General features: G+C 46.3%; 1 protein-coding gene across 1 annotated transcript; it reads left to right on the forward strand.

Annotated features, from left to right (window-relative positions):
* Positions 1–16,959: 16,959 nt before the first annotated feature.
* LOC127325716 (uncharacterized) lies at positions 16,960–19,407 on the forward strand. Its single transcript, XM_051352529.1, has 2 exons — positions 16,960–17,646; positions 19,087–19,407. The coding sequence occupies exons 1-2, from the start codon at positions 17,035–17,037 to the stop codon at positions 19,246–19,248; spliced, it is 774 nt and encodes a 257-aa protein (XP_051208489.1). The 5' UTR covers positions 16,960–17,034; the 3' UTR covers positions 19,249–19,407.
* The last annotated feature ends 233 nt before the right edge of the window (positions 19,408–19,640 follow it).

Below are 19,640 nucleotides of genomic sequence, written 5' to 3' on the forward strand. Positions count from 1 at the left end.
CACAGATGGAGTTCAAGCAGATCATGTTTCCAGAGCAATTCCAATGAGTGTGCACGAAGTTCCTGAAAGAACCGAAAAGCCAAGAACCATGATGATACGCGAAAGGAGGAGCGAAGGCCGTATGGTAGAAAACCCAATGACACACATCTATATGAAGGAGCTCGGCTATGACGCATCTTCACTCCCAAGGGAGACGGGACAAGCGGCAGAAATAACTCGCATGCTTAACGACCATTAATAATACGGTAACGGAAGGGAGTGACGGACGAGCTTCCTAGCCTTAATTCCGCCGCCGCCTCGGCAATGTATTGCGTCGCTACGATACCAACAGAGAAGCTGCCGAGAGGTCGACGCCGGGCCGGGAGGGCAAATCGCAACAGACACAGAGATACATGCGGGTTACCAACTGGGCCATCAGAGCACCACGATGTTCATCATTTCTCGGCCCGATTCACGAGAGAACATCTAAGTGGATCTTGGGAGTAGCAGCCTCTTAACGTCTGCATGTCCGTGATGCCCGGATTAAGCAGTCAAAAGGCCACAGAGAAGCGGCCCAAGAATGAACCAGAACGTGAACGGTTACCTGATCGGATTGTTATGGATGCAAAATCGCTGTGGTGAGCTTCTGGTGGTTCCATTATACTGTTAACTAATAAGTGCTTTATTGACTCACCATGTTGACAAAATTTGCATTGTACATTTTCATGCCATAAACATAGAGGAAACAACCCCTCGGAAGCGGTCCCCGAGTCGCTTCCCCAAGGCTATGACATAGGTCCAAACCCTAGCCGCCAAGAGCCACCCCAACGACCCTCCCTTCCACCACTACCAATAGTGTTGGCCGTGGTGGCCCCAGCACCGATGGTGTTGGGAATAGAATGAGTGACGACTTCTTCCTTGGGGCTGACGGGGTAGTGTCAACGGAGGGATCCGAGCATGGTGGCTAGGGTGGTGTCCTTGGTCAGTTGGTGGCGGTAGCCTTCCCCACTAGTCACTGGACCGGGCCGGGCGGAGGCGGCGATCGAGAGTCTAGGCCCCGCTGATGAGTGCATGTGCATAGATGAGTTGTAGCTAGTTTTGAAAATAAAAAAAATTAGCATATTAAATTTAACATAACATTCTCTAATAATAAACATGCTAGTTTAACAAAAGTAGCCCTTATAAACGGGCTATAAAACAAAATAAATAAATAAACTAAAACGTAGCTAGGGTGTGGGTTGGCCACCACTCGACATCGGTGCTTCCTACTCCTAGTTGTCTTGCTCGACATCGAGTGGCACGCGCCTCAATGCAGCTGTCCACGTAGGCGACCCAGCCACAGCAGCCAGAGGGCCTCTTCCAATGGAGACCCGGGGTATGGAGGGGTGCCATCACTCCGGTTCCTCGTCATGGTGCGCTCCTCCTCCTCTCGTGTGCCGGTCATTTCGAATAGCAGAGGCGCGGATTGCCTCGAGGTACGCCTTTACCTGGGCTTCTTTGGCGGCGCAAGCTCCACCGCCTCGAGAGCAGAGCCGTGGAGTGCATCTACGAATGCCACCACCTCGGCTTCTTTGATGGATGCACGCTCCGCCACGTCGAGGAGTTCCTCGGGGAGGTGGGACCACATCTAGAGCTCGTCGCGGTCGGCTTGGATCTCGCTCTCCTCCATCGGTGCTGGTAGCGCTGGAGTTTCGATGTGAACCAATGATCGCGACGATGCGTTGGCGGCCGAGGAAGCCACGTGAGCCAGTGCCTGCGACACGAAGCACATCCGATGGTGGGGTGCGAGGGAGACAGGCACGCGGTGGCTCAACGACGTTTCCTGGTCGTTCTTCCCGCGAGCTTCTTTGGAGCCATGACGGTGGGGCTGGCTAGTACGGAGGGAATTGACCTAGTATGGGGTTGATCCGTCTCCAGTCGGTCCCATTTAATAAGTCCCGCATGGGCAATTGCATCACCGACATGTGTCCCTAGGGAGAGGAATGTGCAGACGCGTGAGGATACGCCGCATGTCCGTCTCCGTCCACGGCCATGCAAAACAGTCCTAGATTTGAGACGGCTTTAGGTCGCCATGGACAACCACGTGGCAATTTTGATCACGGTGACCCATTCAGATGCGCTCTTTTTTTTGGTGGGAGAGTACTTCGAGTAATGGGTAATAGGATGCGATGAGTTGACATCGAGGTGCCAAAATACTCCATCGATAAAAGCTTGTGGACGAAATGCGTCGCCGCGTTGGAGATGGTCTAAGAGAGTAGGACAAAGACACATGGGCACATGGAAATCATTTTTTACGATCATGCCGACAGCGCAAAATGCGATGGCCAAGATTCCCATGACCAGCTGCATCTCCATCACTAGCTAGTACATCACCACGTGGCCGCTGCGGGCGGTACGCTTGTGGTTCAGCTCGACCAGCGGCGGCACGAGTCCATACATAGCCGAGGCTGAGGAAGAAGTCCAATCGGTACTGTCCCATGGTCACACCGGATGGGTGGTTGGAGTAGGTGTGTATAGGGCTGTAAACGGATCTCATAGTATAATGCTCTCTCCATATTCTTTACCATATTTTTTGCCGGATTCGGAGCGGATAATGACCGGATGTGGATTCGGATGCGGATTATATCGGACTACGGATTCGGATCAGAAACATAGCGGATTCGGAGCGGGAACGGACTAAAAATATCGGATAGATACGTGCAAGAAGATACATTTTCACCATTGCAAATATACGAACAAAAAGTTATTATTCAAAAGAATAACATGGAGTGGCAAATAGTTCAAAATATCACCAATGTAAAGATCGTAGTACTTATTACACAGACGAAAGTCATACGTAAATAATACTTAGGTAAAGGTTCTCTCACGGTTTCTTATTAAGTTCGTATTAAGAAATAAAAGCAAGCAACCGGCTAAGTAGGAAGCGATATCACACACTCAACTTCTCAACATTATATTCTTGATGTCCACTTGTTCCTTCCTCTTCCTGTGAGTATGATGAGATATAATCAGATTGTACATCTCACAAACAGAGTAATAATTCATTATTAGTTATGAAGAATGAAATAAACAGAATAGGTATGCACACCTAAATTGGTTGCTCCTAATCAAGTTGATAAGCTTCATTCTTCAATATATATATGTGCCCTCCTTGTCCTATGTATTGTCAAGTTCAAGAATCAGCAACAGCAACATGTATGGCACTTAGCAAAAAAAAAACATTAATGTTCAAGAGGTAATAAAAATGTATGATGCGTGGCAAAAGAAACAAAGATGTGTGTTCAACAGGTAATAAGACATACTTTCTCTTCTACGGATGAATTGCACAAGAAACCAATTATTTCATTATCACTACCAGCTCTGTCTCGTAGCTACAAATGAAATCCACCACATATATTACATCAATACATCATGTACATAGTAGTAATGATCGAGAATGCAATTTCATTCTAAATTGAGCAAGAGCTAGACAGAGAGTCGTACCTTTTTGTCAAGTTGTTCGCCAAGACTCATATTAGCAACAAGTGTTTCCACTACTTCCAGATCGTTCACAATAGAACCAAGCCCAGCTCCTCTTTTGGTGTCACCTTTTCTAGTTTCAGAAACCCAATCTTTGGTACAAATCAAAGCTTCTACCACCTGGGGGTCAAGACGACTACGAAACGGGTCGATAACACGACCACCAGCACCGAAAGCTGATTCCGAGGCAACCGTGGACACTTGAATGGCCAAAACATCACGAGCAAGCATTGACATAACATGATATACATCCTGATGAGTTTTCCACCATGATAAGATATCAAACTTATCAAAAGCATCCTTCAAAAGATTTAGTTTTTCTGCCATGTACTTTTCCAAATCAGTATCAGTATCACCTTCGTTAGACACATGAGTTCCCTGCTGTGACTGGAAGTAATCATCTTCATCTTCTTCCATAAAATTTGTAGCTTGCTCTTGGGCAGTAGCAGTAGAGTTAGGTCGAGTAGTACTCTCTGAGTACTTAGAGCATATGCAAGATACATCCTTTTCACAACAACGAGCAACTCTTCTACTTTACCACGATACAACAGATCTCCATGAACCATCCTCATATAATGCCCTATTCCATTTCTCTTCTATCTAGGGTCTAGAAAGAAGGCCACTGCAAGAACAAGATTTGACTTATGCCAGTACTTATCAAACTTAGTTTGCATAGAGACTGCCATCTTTTTAATAGTAGCATCGCTACTTTTTTTTTGCGCAGGAGCATCGCTACTTCTACATCAGCCAGATATTAAAGCCTTGATCTCGCAGAAGTCTTTATAGAATAAATTTTCTGTTGGATATTGATTACCTGATAGTAGTTTAGTGAGATCATCAAACTTTTTCAAGCATCTACAAAGAGTAAGTGCCAACTCCCACTCGGCAGCTGTTGGAGCAAATTATCAAACTTTTTTTTTATCAATCTCATGCAGCCTATCAAAAGCCTTTCTGTGAAACAGTGTATCTCTCAACATGTAGTACGTAGAATTCCACCTTGTTTGCACATCTAGGTGCAGACCCTTATTTTTGGTTATCAAAAGCCTTTCTGATCGGTGATTACTGATTAGGCAATAGGCACCGTGATTTCCTAGGTTATAATATGTGTAACGATTAATTGGTTATTTGGGCTGATGGGTTGGGCTAATTTAATCGGATTATCCTAATTGATTAGGTCGGATAACCGCAAAAAACTGCGGATAATCCTTATCTGTCGGATAATAGCAATACCATATCCGCTGGATATCCGCGTGATGAATATCCGTATTCGCGTCCGTATCCGTCGGATTCCAAAAATTGCATACCATATCCTTAAAAACGGTTGCCGATGCGGATTCGGAGCGGAAATTATCCGTACCATTTACAACCCTAGGTGTGTAGGCCATAGCATTGGTAAAGTTGTAAATCTCTCAAATGTCAACGAGATTATTATTTTTCATTTGTTAATTTAAGGAAAAAAGAGAAGTGGTAAAAGTTACATGTTGGATATTATGGCATTTGTGTAGTCCATGAATATATCTCTGCTAAAAAATATATGTGATGATAGGTTTGACAAGATTAATGCTCCCTCCGTTTCTTGATATAAGGTGTATAGTTTTTTCCGAAAAAAGCTTCAAAACATAAGGTGCATTGCGTAGAACCACTTACTTGGACACTTTTTTACGGAATCGACTTTATTTTCTTAGCTCATCCAAACTCCTCTATTTTCTCTAAGCAATAATTCAGGAGTAGTCTTGCCCAAAATTCGTGTAACTTGCCCTTAATGTGCATTTCTTAATTCTCGTGCCAAAAACTATACACCATATATCTAGGAACGGAGGGAATAAGGTATTAGTCGCTTTTGCTAAGACTCCTAAAAATACTAGACTTATTTCGTCCACCTCATAATTTAATGGACAAACAGAACTATCTTTGTACATAAATATCTTGAGTTGTTATTAAGTGTTATTGTGCACACTAAATTAATAGTTTAACCATTTTTCTGAAACATTCATCTGCTTAATACTTTTTTAGTTATTTTCATTTGGCACGACCGTTAGAAGGCTCTCTATGCTGTCAACTTATATATTGTAACAAGACAAATTAAATTGGAACACAACATGTTACACCAATAAAATTTGATTAAATTAGCTCCTCTTTTACTTAATTTCTTGATTTCTCCTCAACTGTTAATTTTCATTTAAGAGACCAATCTCCTTTTCGATGTTAGTTCCCAACAACATTCATCTCATATCCAACTTGGTAGTAAAAAAAGAGCAGATGTTTAAATCTGACCATGGTGTATTTATTTTACGGGAATTAGCTAGTCCTACATTACAAGATTGTATTTGTCGATTATGTACTAAGATCACCCTTTTAATCTAGATTTCATATATAGTGTAACTTTCACTGTCTACCTCCAGCATCCAAATGACTCTCTCACCTCCAAATCCATGGCAGACGCTCACGACGGGTCAAAAATCCTTGAGGATGGAAACGAACTAAGCCTATATCCCTAGGAAGCCTCAATCACTGTCTGCAACGTTGGTTTTGCTAGGCTTATCTTTTATTTAGCCTACCTGAGTTGCAGACGGTGATTAGCCGGGACAACGGCGGCAAAACCTATACACCGACTAAGTCGGTGGTTACATCACACCGCACACCTTGGTGCTGACATGGGCCTGGACCTAAAGAGCGAATTCGTTTCTGTAGCCGGTTTTTTTTTAAGTTTTTACAATTTTAACGGTTTTCTTCCCGGTTTTTGGTTTCAAATTCATTTACTACATTTTAAAATTTTAATTAGGAAAATATTTAAATTGAAAATATTTGAATTTGGAATTTTTTCAGATTTAAAAAAATCAGATTTCGAAATTTGTTCAAGTTTCGAATTTGCTCAGATTTCAAATTTGTTCAAGTTTCGAAATTTGTTCAGATTTCAAATTTGTTCAGAATTCAAATTTATTCAAGTTTCAAAATTTGTTCAGATTTCGAAAATGTTCATTTTTAAAAAATATTTGCATTTTCTAAAAAAATGTATATTTTAAAAATTGCTCAAATTTTTAATATTTTCAGATCTAAAAAAGTTCTAAATTTTTAAAATAATTTCTAAAAAAAATATTTAGTTTTGAAAGAACGTTGAGATTTTGAAAAAACGAAAAAACAAGCATAAAAAAGCAAAGAAAAGGAAAGCAGAGTTACCTGATAATGGGCCGTGGCCCATCAAACTGCTGCTGGTGTGGGGTGTACGGTGTGCTGCTCACGCCGACCAGGTCGGCAAATAGAAGCTCCCTGCTACGACCGCCGAACCGTGTCTTTGGAGACAAGTGCACCGCCCCTCCTCACTCCCCGCTTGACCTAGGCCGGCAACACCGCTGCTCTCCCGGCGCCCACCAACACTGCTCTCCTCTATTTCGCTGCTTTGGAGAGATAAGAGATGATCGTGCTTTCGGAACAAAAGCATAAACATGGCAGATGATGAAGAACTTGGAAACAAAATTGGCAATGGTATTAATGTGAATCTGGTCATGTCTCATGTGTACCACTAATCAATTCCATTAGCCCACCTGCCAACGAGCAAAAGCAGCAGAATGCTAGAAAAAGGGAAAAGACTTGAGTAGGATCACCTTTTACATATGATCTATGAGAACAATTTTTTGAAGAGACAAAACATGTTCAAATACTATTAAAAAAATGGCAACGCACATCTATGTTACATATGCAAGACCAAAAATTTGCAGCTTCAAATTCAACATATACTTAGAGAACCAAAAAAGACAAATTTAGGTGTGAATAGTGTGAACTACTATTCAATCAGATCTGACACTATTCGTAGTTGGATTTGTCTTTTTTGTTTCTTCAAGTGTAGATCAAATTTTGACCTGATTTTTTTTGGAGTTGTAGATACAATACATAGGTATGTTGTATATTATTTTCAGTTTTTTCTCTGGATAAAAATATGTTTTATATGAGTTGATCCTATAATTTTACCTAATAGATAGATCCTATACAAGTGTATCCCCTAGAAAAAGAGTCTTAAGAAGCCACACCTCAGGAGGAAACAAGCACCAGACACAAAGAATAAAAAGGAGCTAGGGATTCCCACTGCAGACTATAGATTATACCGACATTGCCCATGCTTAGTACAAGCAGCTAACTGAGGACCCTTGTGGCGAGGAAGAATCCTCAGACGAATATGACGATGTTGAGCAGGTCAGCAAAGGGTGCACGGGAGCTTAGCCTTGTAGCGCATCAAATTTGACGAGATGGGAGAACAATATCATAAATATGAGTACTTTCTTGGATGGTTCTGGCCGGTGCTGCTTAATTCGGTTTCATGGCGTATATGTTCAATTTAGCTTGCGGTTAACAATTAGCTAACATTTTGTCTGCACTTTCTGGTCGATAATAGCTAGTCTGGGACAGATAGGAACCGTATATCACACAATTAAAATAAGATTACTCCTCGGAAACTCTTTGTAATGAGGGCTAATTTAAACATTACGAAATCAATTACGAATGGTATTTCATTCCTGAATGTTGCAAACGATCGACCTTGGATGACTACAAGCAGCTAGTGCTTCATTGTGACATCCGTGTGGGTATTGGAATGTCTTGGCCCCTTATAGTTTGGATATCTAACATTTTATATGTTTGATATTACAACTGTACGGATTTAGACCATGTCTATAAGGGTTTTCATTGTACATTGTTAAGAAGGGTTTTCAGAAATGATTAGCATGATTAACTCGTATCCATTACAACACCGATTCATAAAGGCAGAGATTGAAAACCATCCACTATGGAGCATTAAAAGATGCAGTAAATTTTTCTTTCTCATATATGATTTAGTTGTACTTATTATTCACGGGAGATATGTTTTCTATCTTATTAATTATTGCCACGTTTCTTTTTCTAGTATTGTACCCACATGACTTACTGTTATCACCAGATTTTGGCCAAATCAGGAAGTGGGCCGTAAGGGAGATGGGCTTGGAAGGTTACACGTGAAAGATCTCTGAAGCGGCCTGACACGAAGAGTTTGGGCTAGATTGCCCGTGTATCTTTAATTATGGTAGATTGTATCTTAGATTAAAAGTTAGAGTTTGTATCGTGCACGGTGGGGATTATTCCCACGTTAGAAAGTCCCCTGGACTATAAATATGTATCTAGGGTTTATGGAATAAACAACAACCAACGTTCAATCAACCAATCAATCTCGGTGCATCGCCAACTCCTTCATCTCGAGGGTTTCTACCGGTAAGCATCATGCTGCCTAGATCGCATCTTGCGATCTAGGCAGCATAAGCTTCATGTTGTTCATGCGTTGCTCGTACTGAAGCCTTTTTGATGGCGAGCAACGTAGTTATCATAGATGTGTTAGGGTTAGCATAGTTCTCCGTATAACATGCTATCGTAGTGCAACCCTTGCATGTCTAGCCGCCCTTACACCTATCTTAGGTGTAGGGGCGGCACCCCGCTTGATCATTATTTAGTAGATCCGATCCGTTACGGTTGCTCCTTGTTCTACAAGGATTAGTTTAATATCTGCAATAGTTAGGCCTTACAAAGGGTTGGAGGATCCAGCGGCACGTAGGGTGTTGTTTGCTAGTCCTAGGCAGGATGTTCCGGGGATCAACCTCGTGTTGGTTTTTAGGCCCTACCTAGGATCGGCTTACGATCACCGTGCGTGGCCGCGAGGCCCAATCGTGAGTAGGATGATCCGATTATGCGGTGAAAACCCTAAATCGTCGTAGATCGCATTAGCTTTATCTTGATCAAGCAGGACCACCATATATTCGTGCACCTCGTACGAATCATGGGTGGATCGGCTCCCTGAGCCGATTCACAGGATAACCTGAGAGCCGATCGAGGCTCGTATTTAATGTTTACGTGTATGCCATGCAGGAAACTAAGCGAGGCATCTCCATCACCTTCCTGACCAGGTATAGGTCAGGTGGCACGCCCTTACATCAGCATCGGACGTGTGCACCAGAGGCTTTGCGGGTCGTCGCTCGGAGGGACCAGGGCCAGCCGAAGCCCTAGGTTGTTCCCGGCTCTACTGTGTTGCCCGTCGCTGCCCGCTGGTGGGTTTTGACCGCAACACATTCTGGCACGCCCGGTGGGACAAGCTTCGACATCAACCACCTCGCCATCTACATCTGAGATGGCGGACGACACTCCAGTCACGTACGAGGATCTGACCGACGAGCTCAAGAAGAAGTATGACGAGATCAAAGTCATCCTCGAAGCCGACCTCATCGGCTCTTTCCACAGAACCCGTTCACATGGCATCAGGTGGAAGGGGTTCTCGCCTAATGGTGCACTCGATGGGATAGACCTCTCTGCCCCGTCGGAAGAACGCACCAGGTCTCTGCGGCAGGAGATCAACTACTTGGTGGCTCACTCGCTACACCGCCACTCTGAGAACCTGGTAAACACGTTGGAGCGTGTCGCTCTTCGCGTGATCCAGGAGATCATGAGGCACCAGTACTCGCCGTCAGGACCAGCTCTCGGGACGCATCAAGGAGAGTTGCCACTCCAGTCCCGTCCACCGCTGCCATTTGCGTTGGCAGCACTAGAAGTGCCGACTTCACCGGCATTCGTCGTCTACAAGATCGGTGGTGACCCTAGCGACTACCAGTTCTTGCATGAGGCGCCTAAGGAGATCCCTCACGGGTACACGTGCACGTATGTGCCAGATTGCGGTAACTGGGCGCTCACAAACCAGGCCACAACATCAGGGACTTCTGGGAAAACAGGAGGGACGTCAGCGACAGATCTTGAGAAGCAGACGTGGCTAACTAAGTACGCCACCCCGATGAACCTCCAGAGCTCAGCTCCTGCAGTTGGCTCAGAGCTGGAAAAGCAAACATGGCTGGCTAAGTACGCCACCCCGGCGAATCTTCAGAGTTCAACTCCTGCAGCCAGCCACGGCGGATCGATTAGCACCATACCGAGAGACCGATTCGGCATGGTGCCGAAAAGGAGGGCAATCGGCTATTCCAAGCCGTACCCTGACGACTACGAATTGATCCCGCTACCACCTAAATATCGGCTCCCTGATTTCTCCAAATTCAGTGGATCAGATGGTTCCAGCTCCATCGAGCACGTGGGCCGATATTTGGCACAGCTAGGAACGGCCTCAGTGTCGGATTCTCTACGCGTGAGGTTCTTCTCACAGTCCCTCACGGGATCGGCTTTCGGGTGGTACACCTCGTTGCCACCAGACTCGATCCGGACTTGGAAGCAGTTGGAAGAACAGTTCCATATGCAGTACCACTCGAGGCTTCCGAGTCCGGCCTTGCCGATCTAGCACAAATACGTCGAAGCGTGGAGAACCGTGTGACAGAATACATCCAGCTTCAGGAATCTTAGGAACCGATGTTATTCGGTTCGTGTGGATCGAAAAGGAAGCAGTCGAGTTGGCAGTAGCGGGCCTTGCAACATCGCTCAAGGACATGGCCTCCCAAGCAGACTACCCCTCACTGGCGCACATGGTTCAGAAACTATCGGCATATAAACAGCGCCACCCGGACCTGTACCAGGATAAATTCAAGCGTGCAGTAGTCCTGGTCGAGGCAGAGCAAGACGAAGTTTCTGCGGGAGATCAAGAGGTAGCAGTGGCTGAATGGACTCGGGGGGGAACCCCCGTGTCCTGCAAATGGGTAAAGCCACCAGGCCCGCCCAGGGGGTTTGATTTTGACGTGACCAAAACTGATCAAATCTTCGACCTCCTGCTCAAGGAGAAGCAGTTGACGATTCCCGAAGGTCTCAAATTCCCCACGGTACAAGAGCTGAACGGAAAGCCATACTGCAAATGGCATAACTCGCTCTCCCATGCCACCAACGACTGCAGGGTGTGGCGTCAAAGACATCCAATCGGCGATAGAAAAAGGACGTCCGATTTTCAACCAAAGACGCCATGAAGGTCGACACCCAACCCTTCCCCGCCGTTAACATGGTGGAATGCACTCACCCTGAAGGTTGCCAGCCAGGATCCTCGTTCAGCATCAACATGGTAGGACCTGGGCACCACTCTGGCAAAGATGGAGACGAGGGCAGCTGCTCTCGTAGCAAGGACACAGAGGAGGCCGCTCCACGCGATCGGCTCCGTCATGATGGCAAGCGCTACGTCACAGAGGGAGAAGTGAAGAACATGAGATATCAGCGACCCCTCTCTGATCACCTCCTCAACAAGTATGTGAGTCAGTATGACCAACGCCGACGATCCAGCTATGATGATGAAAGAGATCGTCTGGCTAGAGAAGCCAGAAGACATCGTCGGCACGATCGCGATGAGGAGGAGTACGAGCGTCGTGCCAAAGGAAAATCAAGGGAGCAAGACGACAACGACAGGCACTGGGACTGCCCCTTTTTCAGACACTGCTGGGATTCAGGAATGAGCCGGTTGCCCACAATCGGCAATTGCCTAAAATGCAATCAGAAGAAGAAGGAGGCAGCCAACGTGTCCGTGTTCAAGCGCTTAGGGCCTCTCCCGCCACAAAGAAAACGCGCTGAGTCCCCTCGATGGGAAGATCTCGAGGATTCAGAAGACGAGGGACAAGAAGAAGAAGAAGACAGGTACCACAATCCAAGGTGGTGCCCTGATGGACTCAGCCGTTCCCAAAAGCGCAGGGTTCAGCGATTGCGCGGCCTGGAGGAAGCCGAAAGGTTATACTTGCGTACGCTAAGGAAGGCACGACCTGATCTGGCTGCGAAAGTTCAGCGAACCCTGGACGAAGAGGGTCGTCCACGGAAAATGGAGTGGCGTCCCAAGCAAGGGAAAGCCGATGATGAAACATCGGCTGGCACAAACATGGTGTTCATCCTCCCTTCGGAGTTCAGTGCTCCAGGATTAGACGAGGCACCTGTGGCACAACTTGACTGCGGCCCACGGCCGGTTATCTTTGAGAAGCCACGAGAAAGAAGCTACAGGCATCTGAAGGCCCTGTACTTGCGAGGTTATATCGATGGGAGGCCTGTAAATAAGATGCTGGTGGACACCGGAGCGGCAGTCAACATCATGCCGTACTCTATGCTACGTCGGCTGGGACGCTCTAGCTCAGATCTAATCAAGACCAACGTGACATTGAGCGATTTCAACGGCCAAGCGTCTGACGCACAAGGTGTTCTGAACGTGGATCTGACCGTAGGAAGGAAAACTATCCCTACAACGTTCTTCATCGTCGATAGCACGAGCACTTATGCTGTTCTGCTAGGAAGGGATTGGATCCACGCCAACTGCTGCATCCCCTCCACGATGCACCAATGCATAATACAGTGGGATGGAGATGAGGTAGAGGTCGTCTAGGCCGATGACTCAGCCGAAATTTCAACGGCTGGCATGAATGCATGGGAAGCAGAAGGCCAAGAACCCCTCTCAGGTATCAATTTGGACGACTGCGAGCGCATCGACGTGACGAAGGGAAGGGTTAAGCTGGTTTTATCCACTGGCCTAACTATGTAGCTGAAGCAAACCGATGAGCAAACGGGGCGAGGCTGATCCTTGTGATCGGCCCAAAAAATTATGAAGGGGCATTACAGAACCTTCAGTCAGTGCTTCAATCGATATGGAGGCCGATTCCAGCAATCGGCCAAAATTATCCACACCACATGTTCTGCTTATGTTCGTCATTGATCCTACCGGAGCCGAGTGAAACATTATCGGCCGATTAGAAAAAATCGGCCAGTAAAAAAAACTGCCAGGCTAACCACAAAGCCGATATCTGCAGTGAAACATTATGGGCCGATTAGGAAAAATCGGCTAGTAAATTTTTTTTCATAACAACATACAGCCGATGAAAGGGCATCGACTTAAGCATTAAGAAGCGAAGCCGAAGCGCAGCCATCGACTCTAGCACAGTTACACAAGACCAAGACCTACTGGAATGTGCTCAAGGTTCACATTTTTCGGCGTTCAGCGGAAGAAAGCTGATCAATGACCTGTGCATCCTCGCCGGTATTCTCGCCTTGATTAAGGCTCGGGGGGCAGCTAACTTGGTAGATGTTCTGTTTTGGGAGCCGAGTGGAGTCGCATTGACTGACCCTACATCATGATCTTCTCTGAAAGCAGTTCAGGTGTTGCAAAAGAAAACTGCTAAAGCTACGGAGAGGAACCGGAAGAGGAGGCCGTCGGCTTTACAGGTTTTGGACCGTCCCATTGCTGCAAGAAAAGGAAAGGGACTGGATTCTCAAAATAGCCGATGAGTAGTCATCGGCTAAAGGATTGCGAAAAATTATGGTCAGATATCAAATCACAGCCTGAATTTGAGAAGTGCTTGGCTGGCGGTCTAATCGACATTTGAGTCCGGCTTCACGGGCGTCCAAAGGAAAAGGAATTCGATACGTTGCTATCGGTCTTGGTATGACTAGCGGAAGGAGTGAAATTGGATTAATTGAAAGAGGAATTGAAAGAACAATTTTCATTAATTCAAAGGAGCGGCTTTACAAGAAAGAGCCGATGGCTCTCAAAAGAGGGATCTGGTGCATGGTGCACTGCTACTACTAGTCCTACTCTACTAGTCGTCGCTGTCCTCATCATCGCCGTCGTCGATGTCGTCGGCGCTGCTCCCAGGAAGCTCCTCGTCGCTGCTACCCCAGCCCTTGGCCGGAGCTTCGTCTTCCTCGTCATCATCATCATCCTCGCTGTCCGCCCAGGAGCGGAAGCGCTTGGTCGGCGGATACCCGATGGAGGAGGAGGATTCATCCTCCTCCTCTTCCTCCTCGTCATCATCATCGTCTTCGCTGTCCGCCCAAGCGCGGAATCGCTTGGCCGGCAGATGCTTAGCGGGGTAAGAGGGGCCGCCCTCCTCGTTTTCTTCTTCCTCCTCTACTTCTTTCCCCTTCCCGTCAGGGGAGGTGGGGGTCGCCCAGGGATGGAGGTCGTCTTCACTTTCGCTTATCAGCTCCCCATCGATGAGGAACTTGAGGTCCTCTTCCCCATCGGTCAGAGGCAGGTCGCCCTCTGGCGCGTGATCGGAGTTCCACTCCGGCTCGCTCGAAGAGAAGGATTGGAGGGAGAGGCCGGAGGAGACAGAGGAAGAGGAAGGCATCGCTACAGGGGAAGAGGGTTTTTTGGTGCCGATAGCTAGAACAGAGGAAGGGGATGAAGAGGGCTAATCGATCGGCACGGATAAATAATGAGAAATCTGGTGGAAATTTAATGCTATTGCAGTTTCCGAGGAGGTGATGCTAAAGCTATCGAATTTTGCAGAGAAGTTGAAAAGACAGGGCATCATGATGAAGGATGCCGCAATGGTTCCGCTTCCGCCAAGACATGACCCTTCGAAGGAAAAATAGAGTGGTTTTGGAATTATCATTGCCAAAACCAGGGGGGCATGTGTTATCACCAGATTTTGGCCAAATCAGGAAGTGGGCCGTAAGGGAGATGGGCTTGGAAGGTTACACGTGAAAGATCTCTGAAGCGGCCTGACACGAAGAGTTTGGGCTAGATTGCCCGTGTATCTTTAATTATGGTAGATTGTATCTTAGATTAAAAGTTAGAGTTTGTATCGTGCACGGTGGGGATTATTCCCACGTTAGAAAGTCCCCTGGACTATAAATATGTATCTAGGGTTTATGGAATAAACAACAACCAACGTTCAACCAACCAATCAATCTCGGCGCATCGCCAACTCCTTCGTCTCGAGGGTTTCTACCGGTAAGCATCATGCTGCCTAGATCGCATCTTGCGATCTAGGCAGCATAAGCTTCATGTTGTTCATGCGTTGCTCGTACTGAAGCCTTTTTGATGGCGAGCAACGTAGTTATCATAGATGTGTTAGGGTTAGCATAGTTCTCCGTATAACATGCTATCGTAGTGCAACCCTTGCATGTCTAGCCGCCCTTACACCTATCTTAGGTGTAGGGGCGGCACCCCGCTTGATCATTATTTAGTAGATCCGATCCGTTACGGTTGCTCCTTGTTCTACAAGGATTAGTTTAATATCTGCAATAGTTAGGCCTTACAAAGGGTTGGAGGATCCAGCGGCACGTAGGGTGTCGTTTGCTAGTCCTAGGCAGGATGTTCCGGGGATCAACCTCGTGTTGGTTTTTAGGCCCTACCTAGGATCGGCTTACGATCACCGTGCGTGGCCGCGAGGCCCAATCGTGAGTAGGATGATTCGATTATGCGGTGAAAACCCTAAATCGTCGTAGATCGCATTAGCTTTATCTTGATCAAGCAGGACCACCATATATTCGTGCACCTCGTACGAATCATGGGTGGATCGGCTCCCTGAGCCGATTCACAGGATAACCTGAGAGCCGATCGAGGCTCGTATTTAATGTTTACGTGTATGCCATGCAGGAAACTAAGCGAGGCATCTCCATCACCTTCCCCGATCAGGGTATAGGTCGGGTGGCACGCCTCTGCATCAAAGATTTGGACGTGTGCACCAGAGACTTTGCGGGCCGTCGCTCGGAGGGACCAGGGCCAGCCGAAGCCCTAGGTTGTTCCCGGCTCTACTGTGTTGCCCGTCGCTGCCCGCCGGTGGGTTTTGACCGCAACACTTACACAGATGGTAAGTTAAGCATGATGGCAATGACATTTCTAATTATTGCCACATTTCTTTTCATTGTTAATTTCTATCAACATTTATCTCATATTTAACTAATTCGGTAGTAAAAAAACATGTACTATTTAAATCTAACCATGCGTATCCAGTTGAAGGAAATTAGCCAATCCTACACTATGAGAGTGAATTTATCTATTATGTATTAAAATCTCTCTTTGGAAAAAAAAAGTTACATGAGTCATATTCTAAATCTAGACTTCATAGTATAGCATAGATTATCTAATTGGACATTATTATTTAAATATACCGATTGCTAACTACCTTTTTTTTAGAAAATCATGGTGATATGTATACTTTGTAGTTAAAAACATTTGGTGTAAGGATTTTGATCTGTTGAGATAAACGTAGTGAATTACATGAACTTTATGTACCTCGTCTCACTTAGCGAGCCACAAGGCTTGTGCTAATGATCATTTTCTTCTAACCCCAATTCGATTATGTATGTTGTTGTTTGTGTATATTAGGTTGTTAGAGCCAAAATGAAAATACTTTCCGAATGTTCTGGTATTGTCTAAAAAATCCCGAATCCACAAGCTCTCAAATTCTAATACTTCCTCCGGTTTATATTAATTGACTCTAATATGGATGTATGTAGACACATTTTAATTTTAGATACATCTATATTGAAGTCAATTAATATGAATCGGAAGGAGTAATAAAGTGGGACCTACTGCGTGACATGGAGGTCCCACGATCTTGCTTGCTATGGCAACATTGTGGATGTGGCTCCGTCGGATTGGCCCTCGCGGTTTCATGGTGGCGACCTGGACTGTCCGAGAATCTTCTCCGTAATATGCCACTGGAACAGCATCTCAATGTCCAGAATGCCCCTGTCCTACGGTAACGTTTGTACACAAGCCTCAGGGGCATTTCTGTCCAACGGGCTGTCAGTGTTAAGCCCCACGTAATCGGCACGGCCACACCACTCCTTCCCTTCCCGCTCACTCGCGGCCTCCTCCGGTGGCGATGCGGAGCAGCAGCAATGGAGGCTCTCAGCTCCAGCCGCTTCTCTAGCCGTATCCCAAGCCTCCTCGACCCTGTCTCCAAGCCGCCAAAGCCCACGCGCCACCGGCGCCGCCTGCTTCAAACGCTAGCTTCCATCCCCGCCGATGCCGCCGCGCCGTCCTCAACCCCGCCCCCGTATCTCTCCCGGCTCCTCGCCGCCGCGCTGCGGGGAGGACGCGTCGGCGGAGAGCTCCCCGACCTACTCTCGTCCGGCGGCGCAGGAGGGGCGGGGATAGGGACGCTGCTGATGAGCACGACGGCGGCGGCGGTCACCAAGGCGCGGGAGAGCCCCTACCTGCTCGCGCTGGCGGCCAACCCGACGTTCGTGTCCGGGATGCTGGCCTTCGCGGTGGCGCAGGTCGCCAAGGTCGTGCTGACCTCCGTGGTGGAGCGGCGGTGGAGCCCGCGGATGCTGTGCAGCTCCGGCGGGATGCCATCCTCGCACTCCGCGCTCTGCACCGCGCTCACCGCCTCCGTCGCGCTCTGCCACGGCGTCCGCGACGCGCTATTCCCTGTCTGCCTCGGGTTCAGCCTCATTGTCATGTACGACGCCACGGGCGTCAGGCGCCACGCCGGGATGCAGGCTGAGGTGAGCGCATGATTTGCTCTTTGTTTTTATCAGTTTTCTGTTATGGTGTAATTAGATGCAAGGTATATGTTGGAGCCAGGACATATTTCGCTTGGAATAAACTAAATATATACGAAATGAACCGGGAATAACTTGATAAAGGTGGGGATGTATGAGCATTGTCATACTATGCAAACGGGAACAGCTTGTTAATCGGTGCAGTATGCTAGTCCAGTCTTGTCAATGAAAATATGAATTTGATTTTCATCGTGAAATTTCTACCGTTGCCATCTTTGGCTGGGTACTATTAGCTGAGCAAGGTTGTAGTGATGACATGTTGCTGGATTCCGTCGCACACTAGATTTACTAGGATTTGTGGGACTGATGCAGATTCAGTCCACTGGGAAATTTCCTATAGAAGTACACAAGCTGAATATGATAAAGGTGGGGGTGTATGAACATTGTCATATACAATTGGTCATGTCGCAATTAGCCTGGTGTTAATTCACTGTGGTAAAAATTTACCCATTGCTAGACATTGAGCTGAAGCTAATACAGACAGTAGAGTCGTTTGATCATTTCGGCTGACCAGCAGTGGGTATGATCATTCTCCTTTGACAAATGATTGTAACAAGTGTAGTGTGGCTAAGAAATTTGAAACTGATTCAGAAAGGCTTGTTATTTTGGTAGGAGCATGCTATTTTCGTGTATTTCAGTGACAGATTGAATTTGATGCCCCATCATCAAATGTTAATGGTGCCATCTTCCGCTGGGGATAAACTAAGCAAGGCTTACTAATGACATGATTTCTGACACGCTAGATTTACTACGATCTGTGGGACTAATGCAAATTCAGTCCACTGTGATATTGCCTATAGAAGTACTGCATCTGAATATGCTAAATTAGAGGTGGGGATGTATGAACATTGTAATATGTGATTGGTCATGTCACTGCTAGCCTGCTTAGTTAGTTTACTGTAGTAAAATTCAACCCAATGCTAGATGCTGAGCCAAAGGCAATGAACATTGTAAAGGGTATTCAGTCAATGGATCGTTTCTGCTTACGATAAGTGATTCTTATATCACTCTGATTACTTGTTTGCAATCATTTTTAAGCAGTCAACCTACTCATCCCCTCTGAGAAATGCTTGTAATATGTGTGGTGTGGCTAAAAAAGTTTGAACCTAAATTCAGAACGGGTACTAGGATCTTAGATTCATAACAGGAAGAGGACCTGTCACAAGGTGTTAAGTCGATCCTTTGCTTGTCATGTTGTGAAAGGATCGACTTAACACCTTCATTTTTTATGGATAGAATAACACCTTTGTTACGCTAGTCATGTCGGGGTGATTGCCACCTTCATTACCCGCCAGGGTGTTCATCCTACTTTTTTGCAGTCACTTACCATCCTCCCATGAAGTTTCACAGTTCTGTCACCTGATATATGTTTTCGGTTGACAGGTACTCAATAAGATCGTTGAGGACCTGTTCCAAGGCCACCCCATCAGCGAAAGGAAACTCAAGGAGTTGTTAGGGCACACCCCATCTCAGGTCTTCGCCGGCGCCTTTCTAGGCATCCTCGTGGCCTGGTTCTGTTGCCAGGGTTGTACTGCTGCCATTTGATGCTGCTCATAACGTACGACTGCATTCTGCGCGGAGTTTTGCATCTGCTGTAACCATTGCTGAACAAAATAGGCACTTGATTTGTTGCACATTGGCTGGCTGTGTACATAATAGCATGGATAAGATCTCACGATATTGATACTTACGTTTGATTCAAAATTTTGCAGTATTCTCGTTTATGTTCCTACTGCGGTAGAAGCTTTAGCTCTTTCATAGTCGCATGAAAATTTGCATACTGTTAGAGTATTATATAAGCCGTAGAAAATTGTCGGATTAATTGACGAAAATTCAAGCTATGCCCAAAGTCATCGTTATGGGAGGTGCCAACTCACAGGGCGCCACCGGTCAGCTTGGCTACCAATACACACTCCATAGGTCTAGTTTGGCAACAA

This window comes from Lolium perenne, chromosome 1 (genome assembly GCF_019359855.2).
Source record: "Lolium perenne isolate Kyuss_39 chromosome 1, Kyuss_2.0, whole genome shotgun sequence".
In the NCBI taxonomy this organism is placed as follows: Eukaryota; Viridiplantae; Streptophyta; class Magnoliopsida; order Poales; family Poaceae; genus Lolium; species Lolium perenne.